We start from the raw sequence: 25,470 nt of genomic DNA, 5'->3' as shown, positions 1-25,470 counted from the left end.
GGGAGTGACACACAGTGATTGTGGGGGGGAGTGACACACAATGATTGTGGGGGGGGAGTGACAGACAATGATTGTGGGGGGAGTGACACACAGTGATTGTGGGGGGGAGTGACACAATGATTGTGGGGGGGAGTGACACACAGTGATTGTGGGGGGGAGTGACACACAATGATTGTGGGGGGAGTGACACACACAGATTGTGGGGGGAGTGACACACAATGATTGTGGGGGGAGTGACACACAATGATTGTGGGGGGGAGTGACACACAATGATTGTGGGGGGGAGTGACACACAATGATTGTGGGGGGAGTGACAGACAGTGATTGTGGGGGGGAGTGACACACAATGATTGTGGGGGGGAGTGACACACAATGATTGTGGGGGGAGTGACACACAATGATTGTGGGGGGGAGTGACACACAATGATTGTGGGGGGGAGTGACACACAATGATTGTGGGGGGAGTGAGACACAATGATTGTGGGGGGAGTGACACACAATGATTGTGGGGGGAGTGACACACAATGATTGTGGGGGGAGTGACACACAGTGATTGTGGGGGGAGTGACACACAATGATTGTGGGGGGGAGTGACACACAATGATTGTGGGGGGGAGTGACACACTGATTGTGGGGGGGGAGTGACACACAATGATTGTGGGGGGAGTGACACACAGTGATTGTGGGGGGAGTGACACACAATGATTGTGGGGGGAGTGACACACAATGATTGTGGGGGAGTGACACACAATGATTGTGGGGGGAGTGACACACAGTGATTGTGGGGGGAGTGACACACAGTGATTGTGGGGGGAGTGACACACAGTGATTGTGGGGGAGTGACACACAGTGATTGTGGGGGGGAGTGACACACAATGATTGTGGGGGGGAGTGACACACAATGATTTTGGGGGGAGTGACACACAATGATTGTGGGGGGAGTGACACACAATGATTGTGGGGGGAGTGACACACAATGATTGTGGGGGGAGTGACACACAATGATTGTGGGGGGAGTGACACACAGTAATTGTGGGGGGAGTGACACACAATGATTGTGGGGGGGAGTGACACACATTGATTGTGGGGGGGAGTGACACACAGTGATTGTGGGGGGGGAGTGACACACAATGATTGTGGGGGGAGTGACACACAGTGATTGTGGGGGGAGTGACACACAATGATTGTGGGGGGAGTGACACACAATGATTGTGGGAGGAGTGACACACAATGATTGTGGGGGGAGTGACACACAGTGATTGTGGGGGGGAGTGACACACAGTGATTGTGGGGGGAGTGACACACAATGATTGTGGGGGAGTGACTCACAGTGATTGTGGGGGGGAGTGACACACGGTGATTGTGGGGGGGGAGTGACACACAATGATTGTGGGGGGGGAGTGACACACAGTGATTATGGGGGGAGTGACACACAGTGATTGTGGGGGGGAGTGACACACAATGATTGTGGGGGGGAGTGACACACAATGATTGTGGGGGGGAGTGACAGACAATGATTGTGGGGGGAGTGACACACAATGATTGTGGGAGGAGTGACACACAATGATTTTGGGGGGAGTGACACAATGATTGTGGGGGGGAAGTGACACACAATGATTGTGGGGGGAGTGACACACAATGATTGTGGGGGGGAGTGACACACAGTGATTGTGAGGGGGAGTGACACACAATGATTGTGGGGGGAGTGACACAATGATTGTGGGGGGGAGTGACACACAATGATTGTGGGGGGGAGTGACACACAATGATTGTGGGGGGGAGTGACACAATGATTGTGCGGGGAGTGAGACACAATGATTGTGGGGGGAGTGACACACAATGATTGTGGGGGGGGAAGTGACACACAATGATTGTGGGGGGGGAGTGACACACAGAGATTGTGGGGGGGGAGTTACACACAATGATTGTGGGGGGAGTGACACACAGTGATTGTGGGGGGGAGTGACACACAGTGATTGTGGGGGGGAGTGACACACAGTGATTGTGGGGGGGAGTGACACACAGTGATTGTGGGGGGAGTGATACACAATAATTGTGGGGGGGGGAGTGACACACAGTGATTGTGGGGGGAGTGACACACAGTGATTGTGGGGGGGAGTGACACACAATGATTGTGGGGGGGAGTGACACACAATGATTTTGGGGGGAGTGACACACAATGATTGTGGGGGGGAGTGACACACAGTGATTGTGGGGGGGAGTGACACACAATGATTGTGGGGGGAGTGACACACAGTGATTGTGGGGGGAGTGACACACAATGATTGTGGGGGGAGTGACACACAATGATTGTGGGAGGAGTGACACACAATGATTGTGGGGGGAGTGACACACAGTGATTGTGGGGGGGAGTGACACACAGTGATTGTGGGGGGAGTGACACACAATGATTGTGGGGGGAGTGACTCACAGTGATTGTGGGGGGAGTGACACACAATGATTGTGGGGGGAGTGACACACAGTGATTGTGGGGGGGGAGTGACACACAATGATTGTGGGGGGGGAGTGACACACAGTGATTATGGGGGGAGTGACACACAGTGATTGTGGGGGGAGTGACACACAATGATTGTGGGGGGGAGTGACAGACAATGATTGTGGGGGGAGTGACACACAATGATTGTGGGAGGAGTGACACACAATGATTTTGGGGGGAGTGACACACAATGATTGTGGGGGGGAGTGACACACAATGATTGTGGGGGGGAGTGACACACAATGATTGTGGGGGGGAGTGACACACAGTGATTGTGGGGGAGTGACACACAATGATTGTGGGGGGGAGTGACACACAGTGATTGTGGGGGGTAGTGACACACAGTGATTGTGGGGGGAGTGACACACAGTGATTGTGGGGGGAGTGACACACAGTGATTGTGGGGGGGAGTGACACACAGTGATTGTGGGGGGGAGTGACACACAATGATTGTGGGGGGGAGTGATACACAATAATTGTGGGGGGGGAGTGACACACAATGATTGTGGGGGGGAGTGACACACAATGATTGTGGGGGGAGTGACACACAATGATTGTGGGGGGGGAGTGACACACAGTGATTGTGGGGGGGAGTGACACACAATGATTGTGGGGGGGAGTGACACACAGTGATTGTGGGGAGGAGTGTCACACAGTGATTGTGGGGGGAGTGACACACAATGTTTGTGGGGGGGAGTGACACACAGTGATTGTGGGGGGGAGTGACACACAATGATTGTGGGGGGGAGTGACACACAGTGATTGTGGGGGGAGTGACACACAATGTTGTGGGGGGGAGTGACACACAGTGATTGTGGGGGGGAGTGACACACAGTGATTGTGGGGGGAGTGACACACAGTGATTGTGGGGGGGAGTGACACACAATGATTGTGGGGGGGGAGTGACACACAATGATTGTGGGGGGAGTGACACACCGTGATTGTGGGGGGGAGTGACACAATGATTGTGGGGGGGAGTGACACACAGTGATTGTGGGGGGAGTGACACACAATGATTGTAGGGGGAGTGACACACAGAGATTGTGGGGGGAGTGACACACAATGATTGTGGGGGGAGTGACACACAATGATTGTGGGGGGGGAGTGACACACAATGATTGTGGGGGGGGAGTGACACACAATGATTGTGTGGGGAGTGACACACAGTGATTGTGGGGGGGAGTGACACACAATGATTGTGGGGGGGAGTGACACACAATGATTGTGGGGGGAGTGACACACAATGATTGTGGGGGGAGTGACACACAATGATTGTGGGGGGGAGTGACACACAATGATTGTGGGGGGAGTGACACACAATGATTGTGGGGGGGGAGTGACATACTGATTGTGGGGGGGGGAGTGACACACAATGATTGTGGGGGGAGTGACACACAGTGATTGTGGGGGTAGTGACACACAATGATTGTGGGGGGAGTGACACACAATGATTGTGGGGGGAGTGACACACAGTGATTGTGGGGGGAGTGACACACAATGTTTGTGGGGGGGAGTGACACACAGTGATTGTGGGGGGGAGTGACACACAGTGATTGTGGGGGGAGTGACACACAGTGATTGTGGGGGGGAGTGACACACAATGATTGTGGGGGGGGAGTGACACACAATGATTGTGGGGGGAGTGACACACAGTGATTGTGGGGGGGAGTGACACAATGATTGTGGGGGGGAGTGACACACAGTGATTGTGGGGGGGAGTGACACACAATGATTGTGGGGGGAGTGACACACACAGATTGTGGGGGGAGTGACACACAATGATTGTGGGGGGGAGTGACACACAATGATTGTGGGGGGGAGTGACACACAATGATTGTGGGGGGGAGTGACACACAATGATTGTGGGGGGAGTGACAGACAGTGATTGTGGGGGGGAGTGACACACAATGATTGTGGGGGGGAGTGACACACAATGATTGTGGGGGGAGTGACACACAATGATTGTGGGGGGAGTGACACACAATGATTGTGGGGGGGAGTGACACACAATGATTGTGGGGGGAGTGAGACACAATGATTGTGGGGGGAGTGACACACAATGATTGTGGGGGGAGTGACACACAATGATTGTGGGGGGAGTGACACACAGTGATTGTGGGGGGAGTGACACACAATGATTGTGGGGGGGAGTGACACACAATGATTGTGGGGGGGAGTGACACACTGATTGTGGCGGGGGAGTGACACACAATGATTGTGGGGGGAGTGACACACAGTGATTGTGGGGGGAGTGACACACAATGATTGTGGGGGGAGTGACACACAATGATTGTGGGGGGAGTGACACACAATGATTGTGGGGGGAGTGACACACAGTGATTGTGGGGGGAGTGACACACAGTGATTGTGGGGGGAGTGACACACAGTGATTGTGGGGGGAGTGACACACAGTGATTGTGGGGGGGAGTGACACACAATGATTGTGGGGGGGAGTGACACACAATGATTTTGGGGGGAGTGACACACAATGATTGTGGGGGGAGTGACACACAATGATAGTGGGGGGGAGTGACACACAATGATTGTGGGGGGAGTGACACACAATGATTGTGGGGGGAGTGACACACAATGATTGGGGGGGGAGTGACACACAGTAATTGTGGGGGGAGTGACACACAATGATTGTGGGGGGGAGTGACACACATTGATTGTGGGGGGGAGTGACACACAGTGATTGTGGGGGGGGAGTGACACACAATGATTGTGGGGGGAGTGACACACAGTGATTGTGGGGGGAGTGACACACAATGATTGTGGGGGGAGTGACACACAATGATTGTGGGAGGAGTGACACACAATGATTGTGGGGGGAGTGACACACAGTGATTGTGGGGGGGAGTGACACACAGTGATTGTGGGGGGAGTGACACACAATGATTGTGGGGGGAGTGACTCACAGTGATTGTGGGGGGAGTGACACACAATGATTGTGGGGGGAGTGACACACAATGATTGTGGGGGGGAGTGACACACAGTGATTGTGGGGGGGGAGTGACACACAATGATTGTGGGGGGGGAGTGACACACAGTGATTATGGGGGGAGTGACACACAGTGATTGTGGGGGGAGTGACACACAATGATTGTGGGGGGGAGTGACACACAGTGATTGTGGGGGGAGTGACACACAATGATTGTGGGGGGGAGTGACAGACAATGATTGTGGGGGGAGTGACACACAATGATTGTGGGAGGAGTGACACACAATGATTTTGGGGGGAGTGACACAATGATTGTGGGGGGGAAGTGACACACAATGATTGTGGGGGGAGTGACACACAATGATTGTGGGGGGGAGTGACACACAGTGATTGTGGGGGGGAGTGACACACAATGATTGTGGGGGGGGAGTGACACAATGATTGTGCGTGGAGTGACACACAATGATTGTGGGGGGAGTGACACACAATGATTGTGGGGGGGAGTGACACACAATGATTGTGGGGGGGAGTGACACACAATGATTGTGGGGGGGAGTGACACAATGATTGTGCGGGGAGTGAGACACAATGATTGTGGGGGGAGTGACACACAATGATTGTGGGGGGGGAAGTGACACACAATGATTGTGGGGGGGGAGTGACACACAGAGATTGTGGGGGGGGAGTTACACACAATGATTGTGGGGGGAGTGACACACAGTGATTGTGGGGGGGAGTGACACACAGTGATTGTGGGGGGGAGTGACACACAGTGATTGTGGGGGGAGTGACACACAGTGATTGTGGGGGGGAGTGATACACAATAATTGTGGGGGGGGGAGTGACACACAATAATTGTGGGGGGGAGTGACACACAATCATTGTGGGGGGAGTGACACATAGTGATTGTGGGGGGAGTGACACACAGTGATTGTGGGGGGAGTGACACACAATGATTGTAGGGGGGAGTGACACACAATGATTGTGGGGGGGAGTGACACACAATGATTGTGGGGGGAGTGACAGACAATGATTGTGGGGGGAGTGACACACAATGATTGTGGGGGGGAGTGACACACAATGATTGTGGGGGGGGAGGGACACACAATGATTGTGGGGGGGAGTGACACACAGTGATTGTGGGGGGGAGTGACACACAGTGATTGTGGGGGGGGAGTGACAGACAATGATTGTGGGGGGGGTGACACACAATGATTGGGGGGGGGGAGTGACACACAGTGATTGTGGGGGGGGAGTGACACACAGTGATTGTGGGGGGGAGTGACACACAGTGATTGTGGGGGGGAGTGACACACAGTGATTGTGGGGGGGAGTGACACACAATGATTGTGGGGGGGAGTGACACACAGTGATTGTGGGGGGAGTGACACACAGTGATTGTGGGGGGGAGTGACACACAGTGATTGTGGGGGTGAGTGACACACAATGATTGTGGGGGGAGTGACACACAATGATTGTGGGGGGAGTGACACACAATGATTGTGGGGGGAGTGATACAGTGATTGTGGGGGGAGTGACACACAGTGATTGTGGGGGGGAGTGACACACAGTGATTGTGGGGGGGAGTGACACACAATGATTGTGGGGGGGAGTGACACACAATGATTGTGGGGGGGAGTGACACACAATGATTGTGGGGGGGAGTGATACACAATAATTGTGGGGGGGGGAGTGACACACAATGATTGTGGGGGGGAGTGACACACAATGATTGTGGGGGGAGTGACACATAGTGATTGTGGGGGGAGTGACACACAGTGATTGTGGGGGGGAGTGACATACAGTGATTGTGGGGGGAGTGACACACAATGTTTGTGGGGGGGAGTGACACACAATGATTGTGGGGGGGAGTGACACACAGTGATTGTGGGGGGGAGTGACACACAGTGATTGTGGGGGGGAGTGACACACAGTGATTGTGGGGGGAGTGACACACAATGTTTGTGGGGGGGAGTGACACACAATGATTGTGGGGGGGAGTGACACACAGTGATTGTGGGGGGAGTGACACACAATCTTTGTGGGGGGAGTGTCACACAGTGATTGTGGGGGTGGGTGACACACAGTGATTGTGGGGGGGAGTGACACACAGTGATTGTGGGGGGAGTGACACACAGTGATTGTGGGGGGAGTGACACACAATGATTGTGGGGGGAGTGACACACAGTGATTGTGGGGGGGAGTGACACACAATGATTGTGGGGGGAGTGACACACAATGATTGTGGGGGGAGTGACACACAATGATTGTGGGGGGAGTGAAACACAATGATTGTGGGGGGAGTGACACACAGTAATTGTGGGGGGAGTGACACACAATGATTGTGGGGGGGAGTGACACAGTGATTGTGGGGGGAGTGACACACAGTAATTGTGGGGGGAGTGACACACAATGATTGTGGGGGGGGAGTGACACACAATGATTGTGGGGGGAGTGACACACAGTGATTGTGGGGGGGAGTGACACACAGTGATTGTGGGGGGAGTGACACACAGTGATTGTGGGGGGGAGTGACACACAGTGATTGTGGGGGGGGGAGTGACACACAGTGATTGTGGGGGGGAGTGACACACAATGATTGTGGGGGGAGTGACACACAATGATTGTGGGGGGAGTGACACACAATGATTGTGGGGGGAGTGAAACACAATGATTGTGGGGGGAGTGACACACAGTAATTGTGGGGGGAGTGACACACAGTGATTGTGGGGGGAGTGACACACAGTGATTGTGGGGGGAGTGACACACAATGATTGTGGGGGGAGTGACACAATGATTGTGGGGGGGGAGTGACACACAATGATTGTGGGGGGGAGTGACACACAGTGATTGTGGGGGGGAGTGACACACAATGATTGTGGGGGGAGTGACACACAGTGATTGTGGGGGGGAGTGACACACAATGATTGTGGGGGGAGTGACACACAATGATTGTGGGGGGAGTGACACACAGTGATTGTGGGGGGGGAGTGACACACAGTGATTGTGGGGGGAGTGACACACAGTGATTGTGGGGGTAGTGACACACAATGATTGTGGGGGGAGTGACACACAATGATTGTGGGGGGAGTGACACACAATGATTGTGGGGGGAGTGACACACAGTGATTGTGGGGGGAGTGACACACAATGATTGTGGGGGGAGTGACACACAGTGATTGTGGGGGGAGTGACACACAGTGATTGTGGGGGGGAGTGACACACAATGATTGTGGGGGGGAGTGACACACAATGATTGTGGGGGGAGTGACACTCAGTGATTGTGGGGGGAGTGACACACAATGATTGTGGGGGGAGTGACACACAGTGATTGTGGGGGGAGTGACACACAATGATTGTGGGGGGAGTGACACACAATGATTGTGGGGGGAGTTACACACAATGATTGTGAGGGGAGTGACACACAGTGATTGTGGGGGGAGTGACACACAATGATTGTGGGGGGAGTGACACACAATGATTGTGGGGGGAGTGACACACAGTGATTGTGGGGGGAGTTACACACAATGATTGTGAGGGGAGTGACACACAATGATTGTGAGGGGAGTGACACACAATGATTGTGGGGGGAGTGACACACAATGATTGTGGGGGTAGTGACACACAGTGATTGTGGGGGGGAGTGACACACAATGATTGTGGGGGGAGTGACACACAATGATTGTGGGGGGAGTGACACACAATGATTGTGGGGGGAGTGACACACAATGATTGTGAGGGGAGTGACACACAATGATTGTGAGGGGAGTGACACACAATGATTGTGGGGGGAGTTACACACAATGATTGTGAGGGGAGTGACACACAATGATTGTGAGGGGAGTGACACACAATGATTGTGAGGGGAGTGACACACAATGATTGTGAGGGGAGTGACACACAATGATTGTGGGGGGAGTTACACACAATGATTGTGAGGGGAGTGACACACAATGATTGTGGGGGGAGTGACACACAATGATTGTGGGGGGAGTGACACACAATGATTGTGGGGGGAGTGACACACAATGATTGTGAGGGGAGTGACACACAATGATTGTGGGGGGAGTGACTCACACTGATTGTGGAGGGAGTGACACACAATGATTGTGGGGTGGAGTGACACACAATGATTGTGAGGGGAGTGACACACAATGATTGTGGGGGGAGTGACACACAATGATTGTGGAGGGAGTGACACACAATGATTGTGGGGGGGAGTGACACACAATGATTGTGGGGGGAGTGACACACAATGATTGTGGGGGGGAGTGACACACAATGATTGTGAGGGGAGTGACACACAATGATTGTGGGGGGAGTGACACACAATGATTGTGGAGGGAGTGACACACAATGATTGTGGGGGGGAGTGACACACAATGATTGTGGGGGGGAGTGACACACAATGATTGTGGGGGGAGTGACACACAATGATTGTGGGGGGAGTGACACACAATGATTGTGGGGGGAGTTACACACAATGATTGTGAGGGGAGTGACACACAATGATTGTGGGGGGAGTTACACACAATGATTGTGAGGGGAGTGACACACAATGATTGCGGTCTCGCAGCTCATTCACACTGAGAAAAGGGGCATTAATCAGCCGCAGCCCAGTTGCCTCGACCTTGGCCATTGGGATGAGGTTCTGGACTGTGGTGGATATGCCCAGCACCAATGTGCCCTTTAAGCAGCGTTCTGTCGCTCCGGTAGCTACACTGGTCCGCCGGCTTTTTAATGGGAAAAAACCTGCATGCGCGCTATTTTGAATAAAGGGAATATTGCTCAGCACAAGTCGGACAGAAGTGTGTAAATACCACAATGAACAGACAATGAATGTGTAAACTCACCATCTCCAGCCGTGCCTTGACCCAGGCTTTTAGGGACAGGGGTGCTGTGAGGTGTCCACAGGAAGCTTTGGCTCGGAGACTCCCAGAACTGCTGGTCTCTGAAGATAGATTCATGACATCCATTTATTTATTCATTCCTTCAAAAGTTCTCCATCTCCCAGTCCTGCCCCAGTACTAACCTGGAAGAGGCTGCTGCCAAGTACAGCTGAGCGAGGAGGGCAGTTACCAAGCAGCGAGATTCTCAGATTGCCTGAGCAAGGTCACCAGGTGTGAATCGTGCTGCTCCACTCGATAGTGCTGTCGATGCATTAGCCCCCACATGTAAAGTCACCTCCTCCAATCCTCTTTCCTTTTATTCCCACAATCAGTGGCTTTTAGTCACCATTTGCTCCCTTCAACTCCCTTGGGAGAAGGGGAAGTGCAACGAGACCTGGGTGCCCTTGTGCACCAGTCGCTGAAGGTAAGCATGCAGGTGCAGCAGGCGGTTAAGAAGGCAAATGGTATGTTGGCCTTCATAGCGAGAGGATTCGAGTACAAGAACAAGAATGTCTTGCTGCAGTTGTACAGGGCCTTGGTGAGACCACACCTTGAGTATTGTGTGCAGTTTTGGTCACCTTACCTGAGGAAGGATGTTCTTGCCATGGAGGGAGTGCAGCGAAGATTCACCAGGCTGATACCTGGGATGGCAGGAATGACGTATGAGGAGAGATTGTGTCGATTGGGCTTATACTCACTGGAGTTTAGAAGATTGAGAGGGGATCTCATCGAAACCTATAAAATTCTGTCAGTTCTGGAGAGACTAGATGCAGGAAGGATGTTTCTGATGGCCGGGGAGTCCAGAACCAGGGGTCATAGTCTAAGGATAAGGGGTAAGCCATTTAGGACTGAGATGAGGAGGAATTTCTTCACCCAGAGAGTGGTGAACCTGTGGAATTCTCTGCCACACAGGGCGGTGGAGGCCAGTTCATTAAATATATTCAAGAAAGAGTTGGATATATTTCTTAAGGCTAAAGGGATCAAGGGATATGGGGAGAAGGCAGGGACAGGGTACTGAATTTGGATGATCAGCCATGATCGCATTGAATGGCGGAGCAGGCTCGAGGGGCCGAATGGCCGACTCCTGCTCCTACTTTTCTATGTTTCTATCGCAGCTCAGTCCAACATTCACACAGCAGCACTTTCCAGCCTGAGCCCCTGGACAGTGATCAGGGACTAGTCACAACGTCCGCATGCCCGATGCGAGACTCCCCAAAACAAGCACTCTACTCAGAGCTCCGGCACAGCAAGAGAGCCCCAGGTGGGCAGAGGAAACGCTTCAAGGACACCCTCAAAGCCTCCTTGAAAAGGTGCAACATCCCCACCGACACCTGGGAATCCCTGGCCCAAGACTGCACAAAGTGGAGGAGAAGCATCCGGGAAGGCACCGAACACCTCGAGTCTCTTCGCCGGGAGCAAGCGGAAACCAAGCGCAGGCAGCGCAAGGAGCGCACGTCAACCCAAGCACCCCACCCACCCGCCCCTTCAACCACCATCTGCCCCACCTGTGACAGAGACTGTAGGTCCCGCATTGGACTCAACAGTCACCTGAGAACTCATTTTTAATGTGGGAGCAAGTCATCCTCGATTCCGAGGGACTGCCTAAGAAGAAGAAAAAGCACTGCAGCAACTTGCCAATGCTTCTTCGGCAGCACCTCCCAAACCCACGACCTCTTCCACCTAGAAGGACAAGGGCAGCAGGCGCATGGGAACACCACCACCTCCAAATTCCCCTCCAAGTCACACACCATCCTGACTTGGAAATATACCGCCGTTCCTTCATCGTCGCTGGGTCAAAATCCTGGAACGCCCTCCCTACCAGCACTGTGGGAGAACCTTCACCACACGGACTGCAGCGGTTCAAGGTGACGGCTCACTACCACCTTCTCAAGGGCAACTAGGGATGGGCAATAAATGCTGGCTTTGCCAGCGACGCCCAGATCGCATAAAACAATTTTTTTTTAAATTAACCTGTCTTTCCCTAAACATTAATCCATCTTTCCCTAAAAATTAACTTGTATTTTCCCTAAACATTAATCCGTCTTTCCCCAAACATTAATCTGTCTTTCCCCAAACATCAATCCGTCTTTTCCCAAACATTAATCCGTCTTTCCCCAAACATTAATCCGTCTTTTCCCAAACATTAATCCGTCTTTCCCCAAACATTAATCCTCTTTCCCCAAACATCAATCCGTCTTTTCCCAAACATCAATCCGTCTTTCCCCAAACATTAATCCGTCTTTCCCCAAACATCAATCCGTCTTTTCCCAAACATCAATCCGTCTTTTCCCAAACATTAATCCGTCTTTCCCCAAACATCAATCCGTCTTTCCCCAAACATCAATCCGTCTTTTCCCAAACATTAATCCGTCTTTCCCCAAACATTAATCCTCTTTCCCCAAACATTAACCCGTCTTTCCCCAAACATTAATCCGTCTTTCCCCAAACATTAATCCGTCTTTCCCCAAACATTAATCTGTCTTTCCCCAAACATTAATCCGTCTTTTCCCAAACATTAACCCGTCTTTCCCCAAACATTAATCCGTCTTTCCCCAAACATTAATCCGTCTTTCCCCAAACATTAATCCGTCTTTCCCCAAACATTAATCCGTCTTTCCCCAAACATTAACCCGTCTTTTCCCAAACATTAATCTGTCCTTTCCCCAAACATGAATCCGTCTTTCCCCAAACATTAATCCGTCTTTCCCCAAACATTAATCTGTCTTTTCCCCAAACATTAATCCATCTTTCCCAAACATTAATCCGTCTTTCCCCAAACATTAATCCGTCTTTCCCCAAACATTAATCCCTCTTTCCCAAACATTAACCCGTCTTTCCCCAAACATTAATCCGTCTTTCCCCAAACATTAACCCGTCTTTCCCCAAACATTAATCCATTTGTCCCCAAACATTAATCCATCTTTCCCAAACATTAATCCATCTTTCCCAAACATTAATCCATCTTTCCCAAACATTAACCCGTCTTTCCCCAAACATTAACCCGTCTTTCCTCTTTCAGACATCGACGGGCCTGTTGCCTGTTTTCAGCATTTCCTTTCTCTTTTCTTATTTAATCTGAAGACTTTGATCAGGGCCTGTCATGCATTCCAGACTTGGAGAATGAAACAGACAGAGAGGGAGGGCAGCGGGTGTCTGTGAGACTCTTGTCTGTCTGTGTCATTCTCTGGCTCCTCACTGCCAACACCAGTTTTACCTGCAGGCAGACAGACCCCCTGGGCAGCAGCACGTAGTTTCTTTGCTGTGGCCATGGCCTGATCAGACGTTAATCCTCGGCTGGGTGCGGAGTCAGAAGGGTGATTCTCTTTCCCACGACTGACAGGCAGGCTGTGTTTCACTTTTACTTCCTGCCGGGACTTTCTGTTTGAAGTTCACTGATTGGCTGGTGTCTGATTCAACAACAACAGTACATTTCCCCAGCACGCTGCACGTAAAGAGGGAATGGCTCGGAGCAAAACCAGCTTCAGCAGGAAAGTAATAACATCAGGGGGAGAAACAAACATGCAGGAAATACACAGTAAGGGGACGGAGGGTTAATGTTTGGGTGTAAGACGCTTTCTCAGAGCTCTGAAACCAATGGAAGGGGAGGGGTTGAAACCAGAGTGAGGGCTTTTTAATGTTTGGGGAAAGAAGTGGCTACAGAGATAGTGGATGCATTGGTTGTAATCTTCCAAAATTCCCTTGACTCTGGAAAAGTCCCTGCGGATTGGAAAACTGCAAATGTAACGCCCTTATTCAAGAAAGGAGGGAGACAGAAAGCAGGAAACTATAGGCCAGTTAGCCTAACATCTGTCGTTGGGAAAATGCTGGAGTCCATTATTAAGGAAGTAGTAGCAGGACATTTAGAAAATCATAATACAATCAAACAGAGTCCACATGGTTTTATGAAAGGGAAATCGTGTTTGACAAATCTATTAGAGTTCTTTGAGGGTGTAACGAGCAAGGTGGATAAAGGGGAACCAGTAGATGTCGTGTATTTGGATTTCCAAAAGGCATTCGATAAGGTGCAACATAAAAGGTTACTGCACAAGGTAAGAGCTCATGGTGTTGGGGTAATATATTAGATTGGATAGAGGATTTGCAAAATGGGACAAACACCCAATTGAGATCCTACATGCAGAATTCTGTAAAAGTATCCTCCGGACTCAAAGGAAAACCGTAAACAATGCATGCAGGGCAGAACTAGGCCAATTTCCACTAATAATTACTATCCAAAAAAGAGCCACCAAATTTTGGAAACACCTAAAAATGAGCAACCCCCACTGCTATCATTACGAAGCCTTGAAATGCCAAGAGAGGACCATAAAGAATAACTCTCTCAGTCAACTAGTCCTGGGACTCAGTGAAGCAACCACTAACACTACTAACAATAACCAGCCCCAGGACAGTGACATCGTAGCAGAGAGAATTCGACCCAACACAATTGTCACTAAACAAAAGGAAAAATACCTGTCATATTGGGCAGAAACAACAAAAACCCAAAGCAAACTCAATTGCTACTTGGCCCTAAACAGACAATACAACATGGCTGAGTACCTGACCATGGTAAAGGATAACAAACTGAGAAAAACCTTGACAAGCTACAGACTTAGCGAACATAGCCTAGCGATCGAAAAAGGCAGACCAGGCTGCCAAGAGAGGACAGGATATGCTCTCACTGCAGTCAGGGAGTAGTGGAGACAGAGATGCACTTCCTCACAGCCTGTGGAAAATATCAGGGCATCAGGGAGAATTTCTACCAAAAATTCTCACAAATATGCCCTGAATTCAGAAATCTGAATGACGACCAAAAACTCCCATACCTACTGGGGGAGGAGAGAAGCTGTGTAGCACTGGCGGCACACTATGTTACAGCTTGCCATGAACAGAGGGACAACCAGTAAACCTAAGAAAAGAGTATATATAAATAATGCGAATGTATATTTATACACTCAGGGATATACCTGTTTATACACTGTATGAATAGAACTGCGTTTATGTGTTCAACCATAAATGTATTTTGATGCTTTGGCAACATAAGATGTACCTTATCATGCCAATAAAGCGATTTGAATTGAATTGAATTGAATTGGATTGGCTAACGAACAGAAAACAGAGAGTCGGGATCAATGGATCATTTGCAGTACGGCAATCTAACTAGTGGCGTGCCACAAGGATCAGTGCTGGGGCCTCAACTATTTTCAATCTACATTAATGACTTGGATGAAGGGACCGAGTGTACTGTAGCCAAATTTGCAGACGATACAAAGATAGGTGGGAAGCAAGTTGTGAGGAGGACATAGAGTCTGGTAAAGGATATAGATAGGTTAAGTGAGAGGGCAAGAATTTGGCAGATTGAGTATAATGTGGGAAAATGTGAGGTTATCCACTTTGGTAGGAAGAATAGAAAAGAAAAATATTATTTAAATGGAGAAAGACTACAAAATGCGGCGGTACAGAGGGATTTGGGTGTCCTTGTACATGAAACACAAAAAGCAGGTACAGCAAGTAATTAGGAAGGCAAATGGAGTGTTGGCCCTTATTGCAGGGGGTTGGAGTATAAAAGTAGGGAAGTCCTGCTACAACTGTACAGGGTGCTGGTGAGACCACACCTGGAGTAGGCAGAGAGTTGGAATAAATGGTTCATTCTCAGACTGGCAATCAGTAACTAGTGGTGTTCCGCAGGGGTCAGTGCTGGGTCCCCAACTCTTTACAATCTATATTAACGATTTGGAGGAGGGGACCGAGTGTAACATATCAAAGTTTGCAGATGATACTAAGATGGGAGGGAAAGTAATGAGTGAGGAGGACATAAAAAACCTGCAAGGGGACATCGACAGGCTAAGTAAGTGGGCAGAGATTTGGCAGATGGAATACAATACTGGAAAGTGTGAGGTTATGCACTTTGGCAGGAAAAATCGTGGAGCAAGTTATTATCTTAATGGCAAGAAACTGGAAAGTACTGAAGTACAAAGGGATCTGGGGGTCCTGGTGCACGAAACTCAAAAGGTTAGTATGCAGGTGCAGCAAGTGATTAAGGCGGCCAATGGAATGTTGGCTTTCATTGCTAGGGGGATAGAATATAAAAATAAGGAGGTATTGCTTCAGTTGTACAAGGTATTGGTGAGACCGCACCTGGAATACTGCATACAGTTTTGGTGTCCATACTTAAGAAAAGACATACTTGCTCTCGAGTCAGTACAAAGAAGGTTCACTCGGTTAATCCCGGGGATGAGGGGATGGACATATGAGGAGAGGTTGAGTAGATTGGGACTCTACTCATTGGAGTTCAGAAGAATGAGAGGCGATCTTATTGAAACATATAAGATTGTGAAGGGGTTGGATCGGGTGGATGGGGGGAGGATGTTCCCGATAATAATAATAATAATTCAACTTTATTGTCATTGTACAAGTACATAAACAATGAAATGTGATCTTGCAAGCTCCCATGACTGGGAGAAGCAAAGCCGCTGCGTCAGTGTGCGCCGCCATTCCATTTCCACCATTCCTCCTGTCCGACAATCTTCAGCCCAACGCCCGGGCCTGCTCACCAGCCACTCCTCCTTCTGTGACCTTCTCACCAACCGCCCCTTCTCGGGGCTCCTTCCGTGACCTTCTGCACCTGGTCTTCCCTGATGGTCACCCCTTCAGGTACTAACCAGGCCTGGCTCTGCTTAGCTTCACAAGCCTTGCCAGTGACCCTGTCCCTAGTCCCAGGAACAGGGCGTAACTAGAACTAGGGGGCATAGTCTTAGAATAAGGGGCTGCTCTTTCAAAACTGAGATGAGGAGGAACTACTTCACTCAGAGGGTGGTAGGTCCATGGAATATGCTGCCCCAAAAAGCTGTAGAAGCTACATCATTACATAAATTTAAAACAGAAATAGACAGTTTCCTAGAAGTAAAGGGAATTAAGGGTTACGGGGAGCGGGCAGGAATTTGGACACGAGTCTAGGTTCGGATCGGACATGGCCCTGTGGGTAGCGGAGCGGGCCCAGGGGCCGTGTAGCCTGATCCTGCTCCTATTTCGTGTGTCTAATTCTGTTAGATTCAGGAGATGGTTCTGTGATAGTGGATTGGCGGTTAGGATCAGATCAGCCATGATCTTATTGAATGGCGGAGCAGGCTCGAGGGGCCGATTGGCCTACTCCTGCTCCTATTTCTTATGTACTGCGTACAGTTTTGGTCCCCTTATTTAAGGAGGAATATACTTGCATTGGAGGCAGCTCAGAGAAGGTTCACGAGGTTGATTCCTGGGATGAAGGGGTTGTCTTATGAGGAAAGGTTGAGCAGGTTGGGCCTATACTCACTGGAGTTTAGAAGAATGAGAGGTGATCTTATTGAAACATATAAGATTCCGAGGGGGCTTGACAGGGTAGATGCAGAGAGGATGGAGGGGCGAGGCCATGGAGGGATTTGAACACAAGGATGAGAATTTTAAAATCAAGGCATTGCTTAACCGGGAGCCAATGTACGGGGGTGATGGGTGAACGGGACTTGGTAATGGCCACTCATGGCTCAGAGGGAGCTGGGAACATGCAGCAAGCTGGTGCTGGCGGTCCGGGTGCACTCCTGGAGCAGTGCAGGTGAGGTGACTGGGGCACGAGAGAGTGCAGCTTGACAAAGAGCCGGCACAGGTACAATGGGCTGAATGGCCTCCTTCTTTGCTGTATTATTCTATGATTCTATGAAATTGTTTCCAAATGGAGAAATAATAAGTCATTTTGAGACAATGAGAAAGGGCACTTTGGTTAATTTTGTCCTGTACACACAGAAAGCAATCACCATCTCTGAGTCTCCAGATCAGACTGGCGAGAAGCCCACATTCACTTGGGGGCTGTCTGTCTACTGCTAGTAAGATCCTCTGTTGCATGCATGTACTGTATAAATAAATGAAACAATAAAAGAAATGGAGGGACAGTTTAAAGAGATTATGGACCAAAAATGGGTCTGAATGGGGAGCAGGTGACCACACAAGGAGAGCAGGTGATGGGATCAGCATTGTAATTAGTGAGGGACGAGGTGTGAATTACTTTGATTCACAAACACAGTCAAGTCCCAGCTACTGAAATGATTTCAGGTTTAACCAGTTAGAGGGAGGGATGGGCTCCCCGGGGGAGGGGTGAAAATGTTCTGTAACATATTTTAAAGTAGTACTTAGTTATAAATCCTCATGTGCATTTGAGAGATCTGCCAAGCACAATGATTAGCCCCTGGGTATGACTGAGCAACGCATAAGGGAGGTGAGCTGCTCAGCTAAAGGGTGCCTCACAGTTCCACAATGGCCCACAGGCCTCCTGCTGTGTCTGTCATTATATGGTGGCTGGAGCCATGCGATGGTGGTGCTGACTGGAGCTGGAGCTGAGCTGTGGGCCTGCACCACAGTCCTCTGTTCATCGCTTCTGGGCAGTAACCTCTACCAGGCTCCAGCACTGCTTCTGTGATGAGCTGGGAGACCATGGCAGAGGAGTAATTCTTCCTCCAGTTAGGAACCTCCCTGAACCATTCAGTACATTGCTGCTTGATGCAACCACCAAGTGAGACAGCAGGGACCTCAGAGTTACAAAGCTGCAGGTTATCATCTCTCTCCCCATTAACAGTGACACAGCCTCTCCAACAAGTGTCTACTTCGCAAAATAGAACAAGAGGACAAACATCCTACAGAGTGATGTACTTCACAGTGACTGACACACACATTGTGATGAGGGAGCGCCGCACTGTCGGAGGAGCAGTACTGAGGGAGCGCCGCACTGTCGGAGGGGCAGTACTGAGGGAGCGCCGCACTGTCGGAGGGGCAGTACTGAGGGAGCGCCGCACTGTCGGGGGAGCAGTACTGAGGGAGTGCCGCACTGTCGGAGGGGCAGTACTGAGGGAGCGCCGCACTGTCGGGGGAGCAGTACTGAGGGAGTGCCGCACTGTCGGAGGGGCAGTACTGAGGGAGTGCCGCACTGTCGGAGGGGCAGTACTGAGGGAGCGCCGCACTGTCGGAGGGGCAGTACTGAGGGAGCGCCGCACTGTCGGAGGGGCAGTACTGAGGGAGCGCCGCACTGTCGGAGGGGCAGTACTGAGGGAGCGCCGCACTGTCGGAGGGGCAGTACTGAGGGAGTGCCGCACTGTCGGAGGGGCAGTACTGAGGGAGCGCCGCACTGTCGGAGGGGCAGTACTGAGGGAGCGCCGCACTGTCGGAGGGGCAGTACTGAGGGAGCGCCGCACTGTCGGGGGAGCAGTACTGAGGGAGTGCCGCACTGTCGGAGGGGCAGTACTGAGGGAGCGCCGCACTGTCGGAGGGGCAGTACTGAGGGAGCGCCGCACTGTCGGAGGGGCAGTACTGAGGGAGCGCCGCACTGTCGGAGGGGCAGTACTGAGGGAGCGCCGCACTGTCGGAGGGGCAGTACTGAGGGAGCGCCGCACTGTCGGAGGGGCAGTACTGAGGGAGCGCCGCACTGTCGGAGGGGCAGTACTGAGGGAGCGCCGCACTGTCGGAGGGTCAGTACTGAGGGAGCACAGCACTGTCGGAGGGGCGGTACTGAGGGAGCGCCGCACTGTCGGAGGGGCAGTACTGAGGGAGCGCCGCACTGTCGGAGGAGCAGTACTGAGGGAGCACCGCACTGTCGGAGGGGCAGTACTGAGGGAGCACCGCACTGTCAGAGGGGCAGTACTGAGGGAGTGCCGCACTGTCGGAGGGGCAGTACTGAGGGAGCGCCGCACTGTCGGAGGGGCAGTACTGAGGGAGCGCCGCACTGTCGGAGGGGCAGTACTGAGGGAGCGCCGCATTGTCGGAGGGGCAGTACTGAGGGAGTGCTGCACTGTCGGAGGAGCAGTACTGAGGGAGTGCCGCACTGTCGGAGGGGCAGTACTGAGGGAGCGCCGCACTGTCGGAGGAGCAGTACTGAGGGAGTACCGCACTGTCGGAGGGGCAGTACTGAGGGAGCACTGCACTGTCGGAGGGGCAGTACTGAGGGAGTGCCGCACTGTCGGAGGAGCAGTACTGAGGGAGTGCCGCACTGTAGGAGGGGCAATACTGAGGGAGCGCCGCACTGTCGAAGGGGCAGTACTGAGGGAGTGCCGCACTGTCGGAGGAGCAGCACTGAGGGAGTGCCGCACTGTCGGAGGGGCAGTACTGAGGGTGCACCGCACTGTCGGAGGGGCAGTACTGAGGGAGCGCCGCACTGTCGGGGGAGCAGTACTGAGGGAGCGCCGCACTGTCGGAGGGGCAGTACTGAGGGAGTGCCGCACTGTCGGAGGGGCGGTACTGAGGGAGCGCCGCACTGTCGGAGGGGCAGTACTGAGGGAGCGCCGCACTGTCGGAGGGGCAGTACTGAGGGAGCGCCGCACTGTCGGAGGAGCAGTACTGAGGGAGCGCCGCACTGTCGGAGGGGCAGTACTGAGGGAGCGCCGCACTGTCGGAGGGGCAGTACTGAGGGAGCGCCGCACTGTCGGAGGGGCAGTACTGAGGGAGCGCCGCACTGTCGGAGGGGCAGTACTGAGGGAGTGCCGCACTGTCGGAGGGGCAGTACTGAGGGAGTGCCGCAATTTCGGAGGGGCAGTACTGAGGGAGCGCCGCACTGTCGGAGGGGCAGTACTGAGGGAGTGCTGCACTGTCGGAGGGGCAGTACTGAGGGAGCGCCGCACTGTCGGAGGAGCAGTACTGAGGGAGCGCCGCACTGTCTGAGGGGCAGTACTGAGGGAGCGCCGCACTGTCGGAGGGGCAGTACTGAGGGAGTGCCGCACTGTCGGAGGAGCAGTACTGAGGGAGTGCCGCACTGTAGGAGGGGCAATACTGAGGGAGCGCCGCACTGTCGAAGGGGCAGTACTGAGGGAGTGCCGCACTGTCGGAGGAGCAGTACTGAGGGAGCGCCGCACTGTCTGAGGGGCAGTACTGAGGGAGCGCCGCACTGTCTGAGGGGCAGTACTGAGGGAGTGCTGCACTGTCGGAGGGACAGTACTGAGGGAGCGCTGCACTGTCTCAGGGGCAGTACTGAGGGAGTGCTGCACTGTCGGAGGGGCAGTACTGAGGGAGCGCCGCACTGTCGGAGGGGCAGTACTGAGGGAGCACCGCATTGTCGGAGGGGCAGTACTGAGGGAGTGCCGCACTGTCGGAGGAGCAGTACTGAGGGAGCACCGCACTGTCGGAGGAGCAGTACTGAGGGAGCGCCGCACTGTCGGAGGGGCAGTACTGAGGGAGTGCCGCACTGTCGGAGGGGCAGTACTGAGGGAGCACCGCACTCTCGTAGGGGCGGTACTGAGGGAGTGCCGCACCATCGGAGGGGCAGTACTGAGGGAGCACCGCACTGTCGGAGGGGCAGTACTGAGGGAGCACCGCACTGTCGGAGGGGCAGTACTGAGGGAGTGCCGCACTGTCGGAGGAGCAATACTGCGGGAGTGCCGCACTGTCGGAGGGGCGGTACTGAGGGAGCGCCGCACTGTCGGAGGGGCAGTACTGAGGGAGTGCTGCAATGTCGGAGGGGCAGTACTGAGGAAGCGCCGCACTGTCGGAGGGGCAGTACTGAGGGAGCGCCGCACTGTCGGAGGGGCAGTACTGAGGGAGTGCCGCACTGTCGGAGGGGCAGTACTGAGGGAGCGCCGCACTGTCTGAGGGGCAGTACTGAGGGAGTGCTGCACTGTCGGAGGGGCAGTACTGAGGGAGCGCCGCACTGTCGGAGGAGCAGTACTGAGGGAGCGCCGCACTGTCTGAGGGGCAGTACTGAGGGAGCGCTGCACTGTTGGAGGGGCAGTACTGAGGGAGTGCCGCACTGTCGGAGGAGCAGTACTGAGGGAGTGCCGCACTGTAGGAGGGGCAATACTGAGGGAGCGCCGCACTGTCGAAGGGGCAGTACTGAGGGAGTGCCGCACTGTCGGAGCAGCAGCACTGAGGGAGTGCCGCACTGTCGGAGGGGCAGTACAGAGGGAGCGCCGAACTGTCGGGGGAGCAGTACTGAGGGAGCGCCGCACTGTCGGAGGGGCAGTACTGAGGGAGTGCCGCACTGTCGGAGGGGCGGTACTGAGGGAGCGCCGCACTGTCGGAGGGGCAGTACTGAGGGAGCGCCGCACTGTCGGAGGGGCAGTACTGAGGGAGCGCCGCACTGTCGGAGGAGCAGTACTGAGGGAGCGCCGCACTGTCGGAGGGGCAGTACTGAGGGAGTGCCGCACTGTCGGAGGGGCAGTACTGAGGGAGCGCCGCACTGTCGGAGGGGCAGTACTGAGGGAGTGCCGCACTGTCGGAGGAGCAGTACTGAGGGAGTGCCGCACTGTCGGAGGGGCAGTACTGAGGGAGTGCCGCACCGTCGGAGGGGCAGTACTGAGGGAATGCTGCACTGTCGGAGGAGCAGTACTGAGGGAGCACCGCACTGTCGGAGGAGCAGTACTGAGGGAGCGCCGCACTGTCGGAGGGGCAGTACTGAGGGAGTGCCGCACTGTCGGAGGGGCAGTACTGAGGGAGCACCGCACTGTCGTAGGGGCGGTACTGAGGGAGTGCCGCACCATCGGAGGGGCAGTACTGAGGGAGCACCGCACTGTCGGAGGGGCAGTACTGAGGGAGCACCGCACTGTCGGAGGGGCAGTACTGAGGGAGTGCCGCACTGTCGGAGGAGCAATACTGCGGGAGTGCCGCACTGTCGGAGGGGCGGTACTGAGGGAGCGCCGCACTGTCGGAGGGGCAGTACTGAGGGAGTGCTGCACTGTCGGAGGGGCAGTACTGAGGAAGCGCCGCACTGTCGGAGGGGCAGTACTGAGGGAGCGCCGCACTGTCGGAGGGGCAGTACTGAGGGAGTGCCGCACTGTCGGAGGGGCAGTACTGAGGGAGCGCCGCACTGTCTGAGGGGCAGTACTGAGGGAGTGCTGCACTGTCGGAGGGGCAGTACTGAGGGAGCGCCGCACTGTCGGAGGAGCAGTACTGAGGGAGCGCCGCACTGTCTGAGGGGCAGTACTGAGGGAGCGCTGCACTGTCGGAGGGGCAGTACTGAGGGAGTGCCGCACTGTCGGAGGAGCAGTACTGAGGGAGTGCCGCACTGTAGGAGGGGCAATACTGAGGGAGCGCCGCACAGTCGAAGGGGCAGTACTGAGGGAGTGCCGCACTGTCGGAGGAGCAGCACTGAGGGAGTGCCGCACTGCCGGAGGGGCAGTACTGAGGGTGCGCCGCACTGTCTGAGGGGCAGTACAGAGGGAGCGCCGCACTGTCGGGGGAGCAGTACTGAGGGAGCGCCGCACTGTCGGAGGGGCAGTACTGAGGGAGTGCCGCACTGTCGGAGGGGCGGTACTGAGGGAGCGCCGCACTGTCGGAGGGACAGTACTGAGGGAGCGCTGCACTGTCTCAGGGGCAGTACTGAGGGAGTGCTGCACTGTCGGAGGGGCAGTACTGAGGGAGCGCCGCACTGTCGGAGGGGCAGTACTGAGGGAGCACCGCATTGTCGGAGGGGCAGTACTGAGGGAGTGCCGCACTGTCGGAGGAGCAGTACTGAGGGAGCACCGCACTGTCGGAGGGGCGGTACTGAGGGAGTGCCGCACCGTCGGAGGGGCAGTACTGAGGGAATGCTGCACTGTCGGAGGAGCAGTACTGAGGGAGCACTGCACTGTCGGAGGAGCAGTACTGAGGGAGCGCCGCACTGTCGGAGGGGCAGTACTGAGGGAGTGCCGCACTGTCGGAGGGGCAGTACTGAGGGAGCACCGCACTGTCGTAGGGGCGGTACTGAGGGAGTGCCGCACCATCGGAGGGGCAGTACTGAGGGAGCACCGCACTGTCGGAGGGGCAGTACTGAGGGAGCACCGCACTGTCGGAGGGGCAGTACTGTGGGAGTGCCACACTGTCGGAGGGGCAGTACTGAGGGAGCGCCGCACTGTCGGAGGGGCAGTACTGAGGGAGCGCCGCACTGTCAGAGGGGCAGTACTGAGGGAGTGCCGCACTGTCGGAGGGGCAGTACTGAGGGAGCGCCGCACTGTCGGAGGGGCAGTACTGAGGGAGTGCCGCACTGTCGGAGGAGCAGTACTGAGGGAGTGCCGCACTGTCGGAGGGGCAGTACTGAGGGAGTGCCGCACCGTCGGAGGGGCAGTACTGAGGGAATGCTGCACTGTCGGAGGAGCAGTACTGAGGGAGCACCGCACTGTCGGAGGAGCAGTACTGAGGGAGCGCCGCACTGTCGGAGGGGCAGTACTGAGGGAGTGCCGCACTGTCGGAGGGGCAGTACTGAGGGAGCACCGCACTGTCGTAGGGGCGGTACTGAGGGAGTGCCGCACCATCGGAGGGGCAGTACTGAGGGAGCACCGCACTGTCGGAGGGGCAGTACTGAGGGAGCACCGCACTGTCGGAGGGGCAGTACTGAGGGAGTGCCGCACTGTCGGAGGAGCAATACTGCGGGAGTGCCGCACTGTCGGAGGGGCGGTACTGAGGGAGCGCCGCACTGTCGGAGGGGCAGTACTGAGGGAGTGCTGCACTGTCGGAGGGGCAGTACTGAGGAAGCGCCGCACTGTCGGAGGGGCAGTACTGAGGGAGCGCCGCACTGTCTGAGGGGCAGTACTGAGGGAGTGCTGCACTGTCGGAGGGGCAGTACTGAGGGAGCGCCGCACTGTCGGAGGAGCAGTACTGAGGGAGCGCCGCACTGTCTGAGGGGCAGTACTGAGGGAGCGCTGCACTGTCGGAGGGGCAGTACTGAGGGAGTGCCGCACTGTCGGAGGAGCAGTACTGAGGGAGTGCCGCACTGTAGGAGGGGCAATACTGAGGGAGCGCCGCACTGTCGAAGGGGCAGTACTGAGGGAGTGCCGCACTGTCGGAGGAGCAGCACTGAGGGAGTGCCGCACTGTCGGAGAGGCAGTACTGAGGGAGCGCCGCACTGTCGGAGGGGCAGTACTGAGGGAGTGCCGCACTGTCGGAGGGGCAGTACTGAGGGAGTGCCGCACTGTCGGAGGGGCAGTACTGAGGGAGCGCCGCACTGTCTGAGGGGCAGTACTGAGGGAGTGCTGCACTGTCGGAGGGGCAGTACTGAGGGAGCGCCGCACTGTCGGAGGAGCAGTACTGAGGGAGCGCCGCACTGTCTGAGGGGCAGTACTGAGGGAGCGCCGCACTGTCTGAGGGGCAGTACTGAGGGAGTGCTGCACTGTCGGAGGGACAGTACTGAGGGAGCGCTGCACTGTCTCAGGGGCAGTACTGAGGGAGTG

The 25,470-nt window shown here is 54.5% G+C and overlaps 1 protein-coding gene across 1 annotated transcript in view; it reads left to right on the top strand.

The window, feature by feature from the left end:
- Positions 1 to 13,895: 13,895 nt before the first annotated feature.
- Positions 13,896 to 25,470, top strand: part of LOC147091151 (uncharacterized) — a 59,048-nt gene continuing 47,473 nt past the window's right edge. The window contains exon 1 of the mRNA XM_085977622.1: positions 13,896 to 14,376. Coding sequence (XP_085833748.1) covers positions 14,149 to 14,376 — 228 coding nt within the window. The 5' untranslated portion in view covers positions 13,896 to 14,148. The remainder of the gene's footprint in view (positions 14,377 to 25,470) is intronic.

This window comes from Somniosus microcephalus, unplaced genomic scaffold (genome assembly GCF_052327205.1).
Source record: "Somniosus microcephalus isolate GS21.2 unplaced genomic scaffold, FLI_Smic_1.0 unresolved_chr4, whole genome shotgun sequence".
Lineage (NCBI taxonomy): Eukaryota > Metazoa > Chordata > Chondrichthyes > Squaliformes > Somniosidae > Somniosus > Somniosus microcephalus.
Note: the sequence above shows the minus strand (reverse complement) of the source record. Positions and strands in the feature narration are given on the sequence as shown.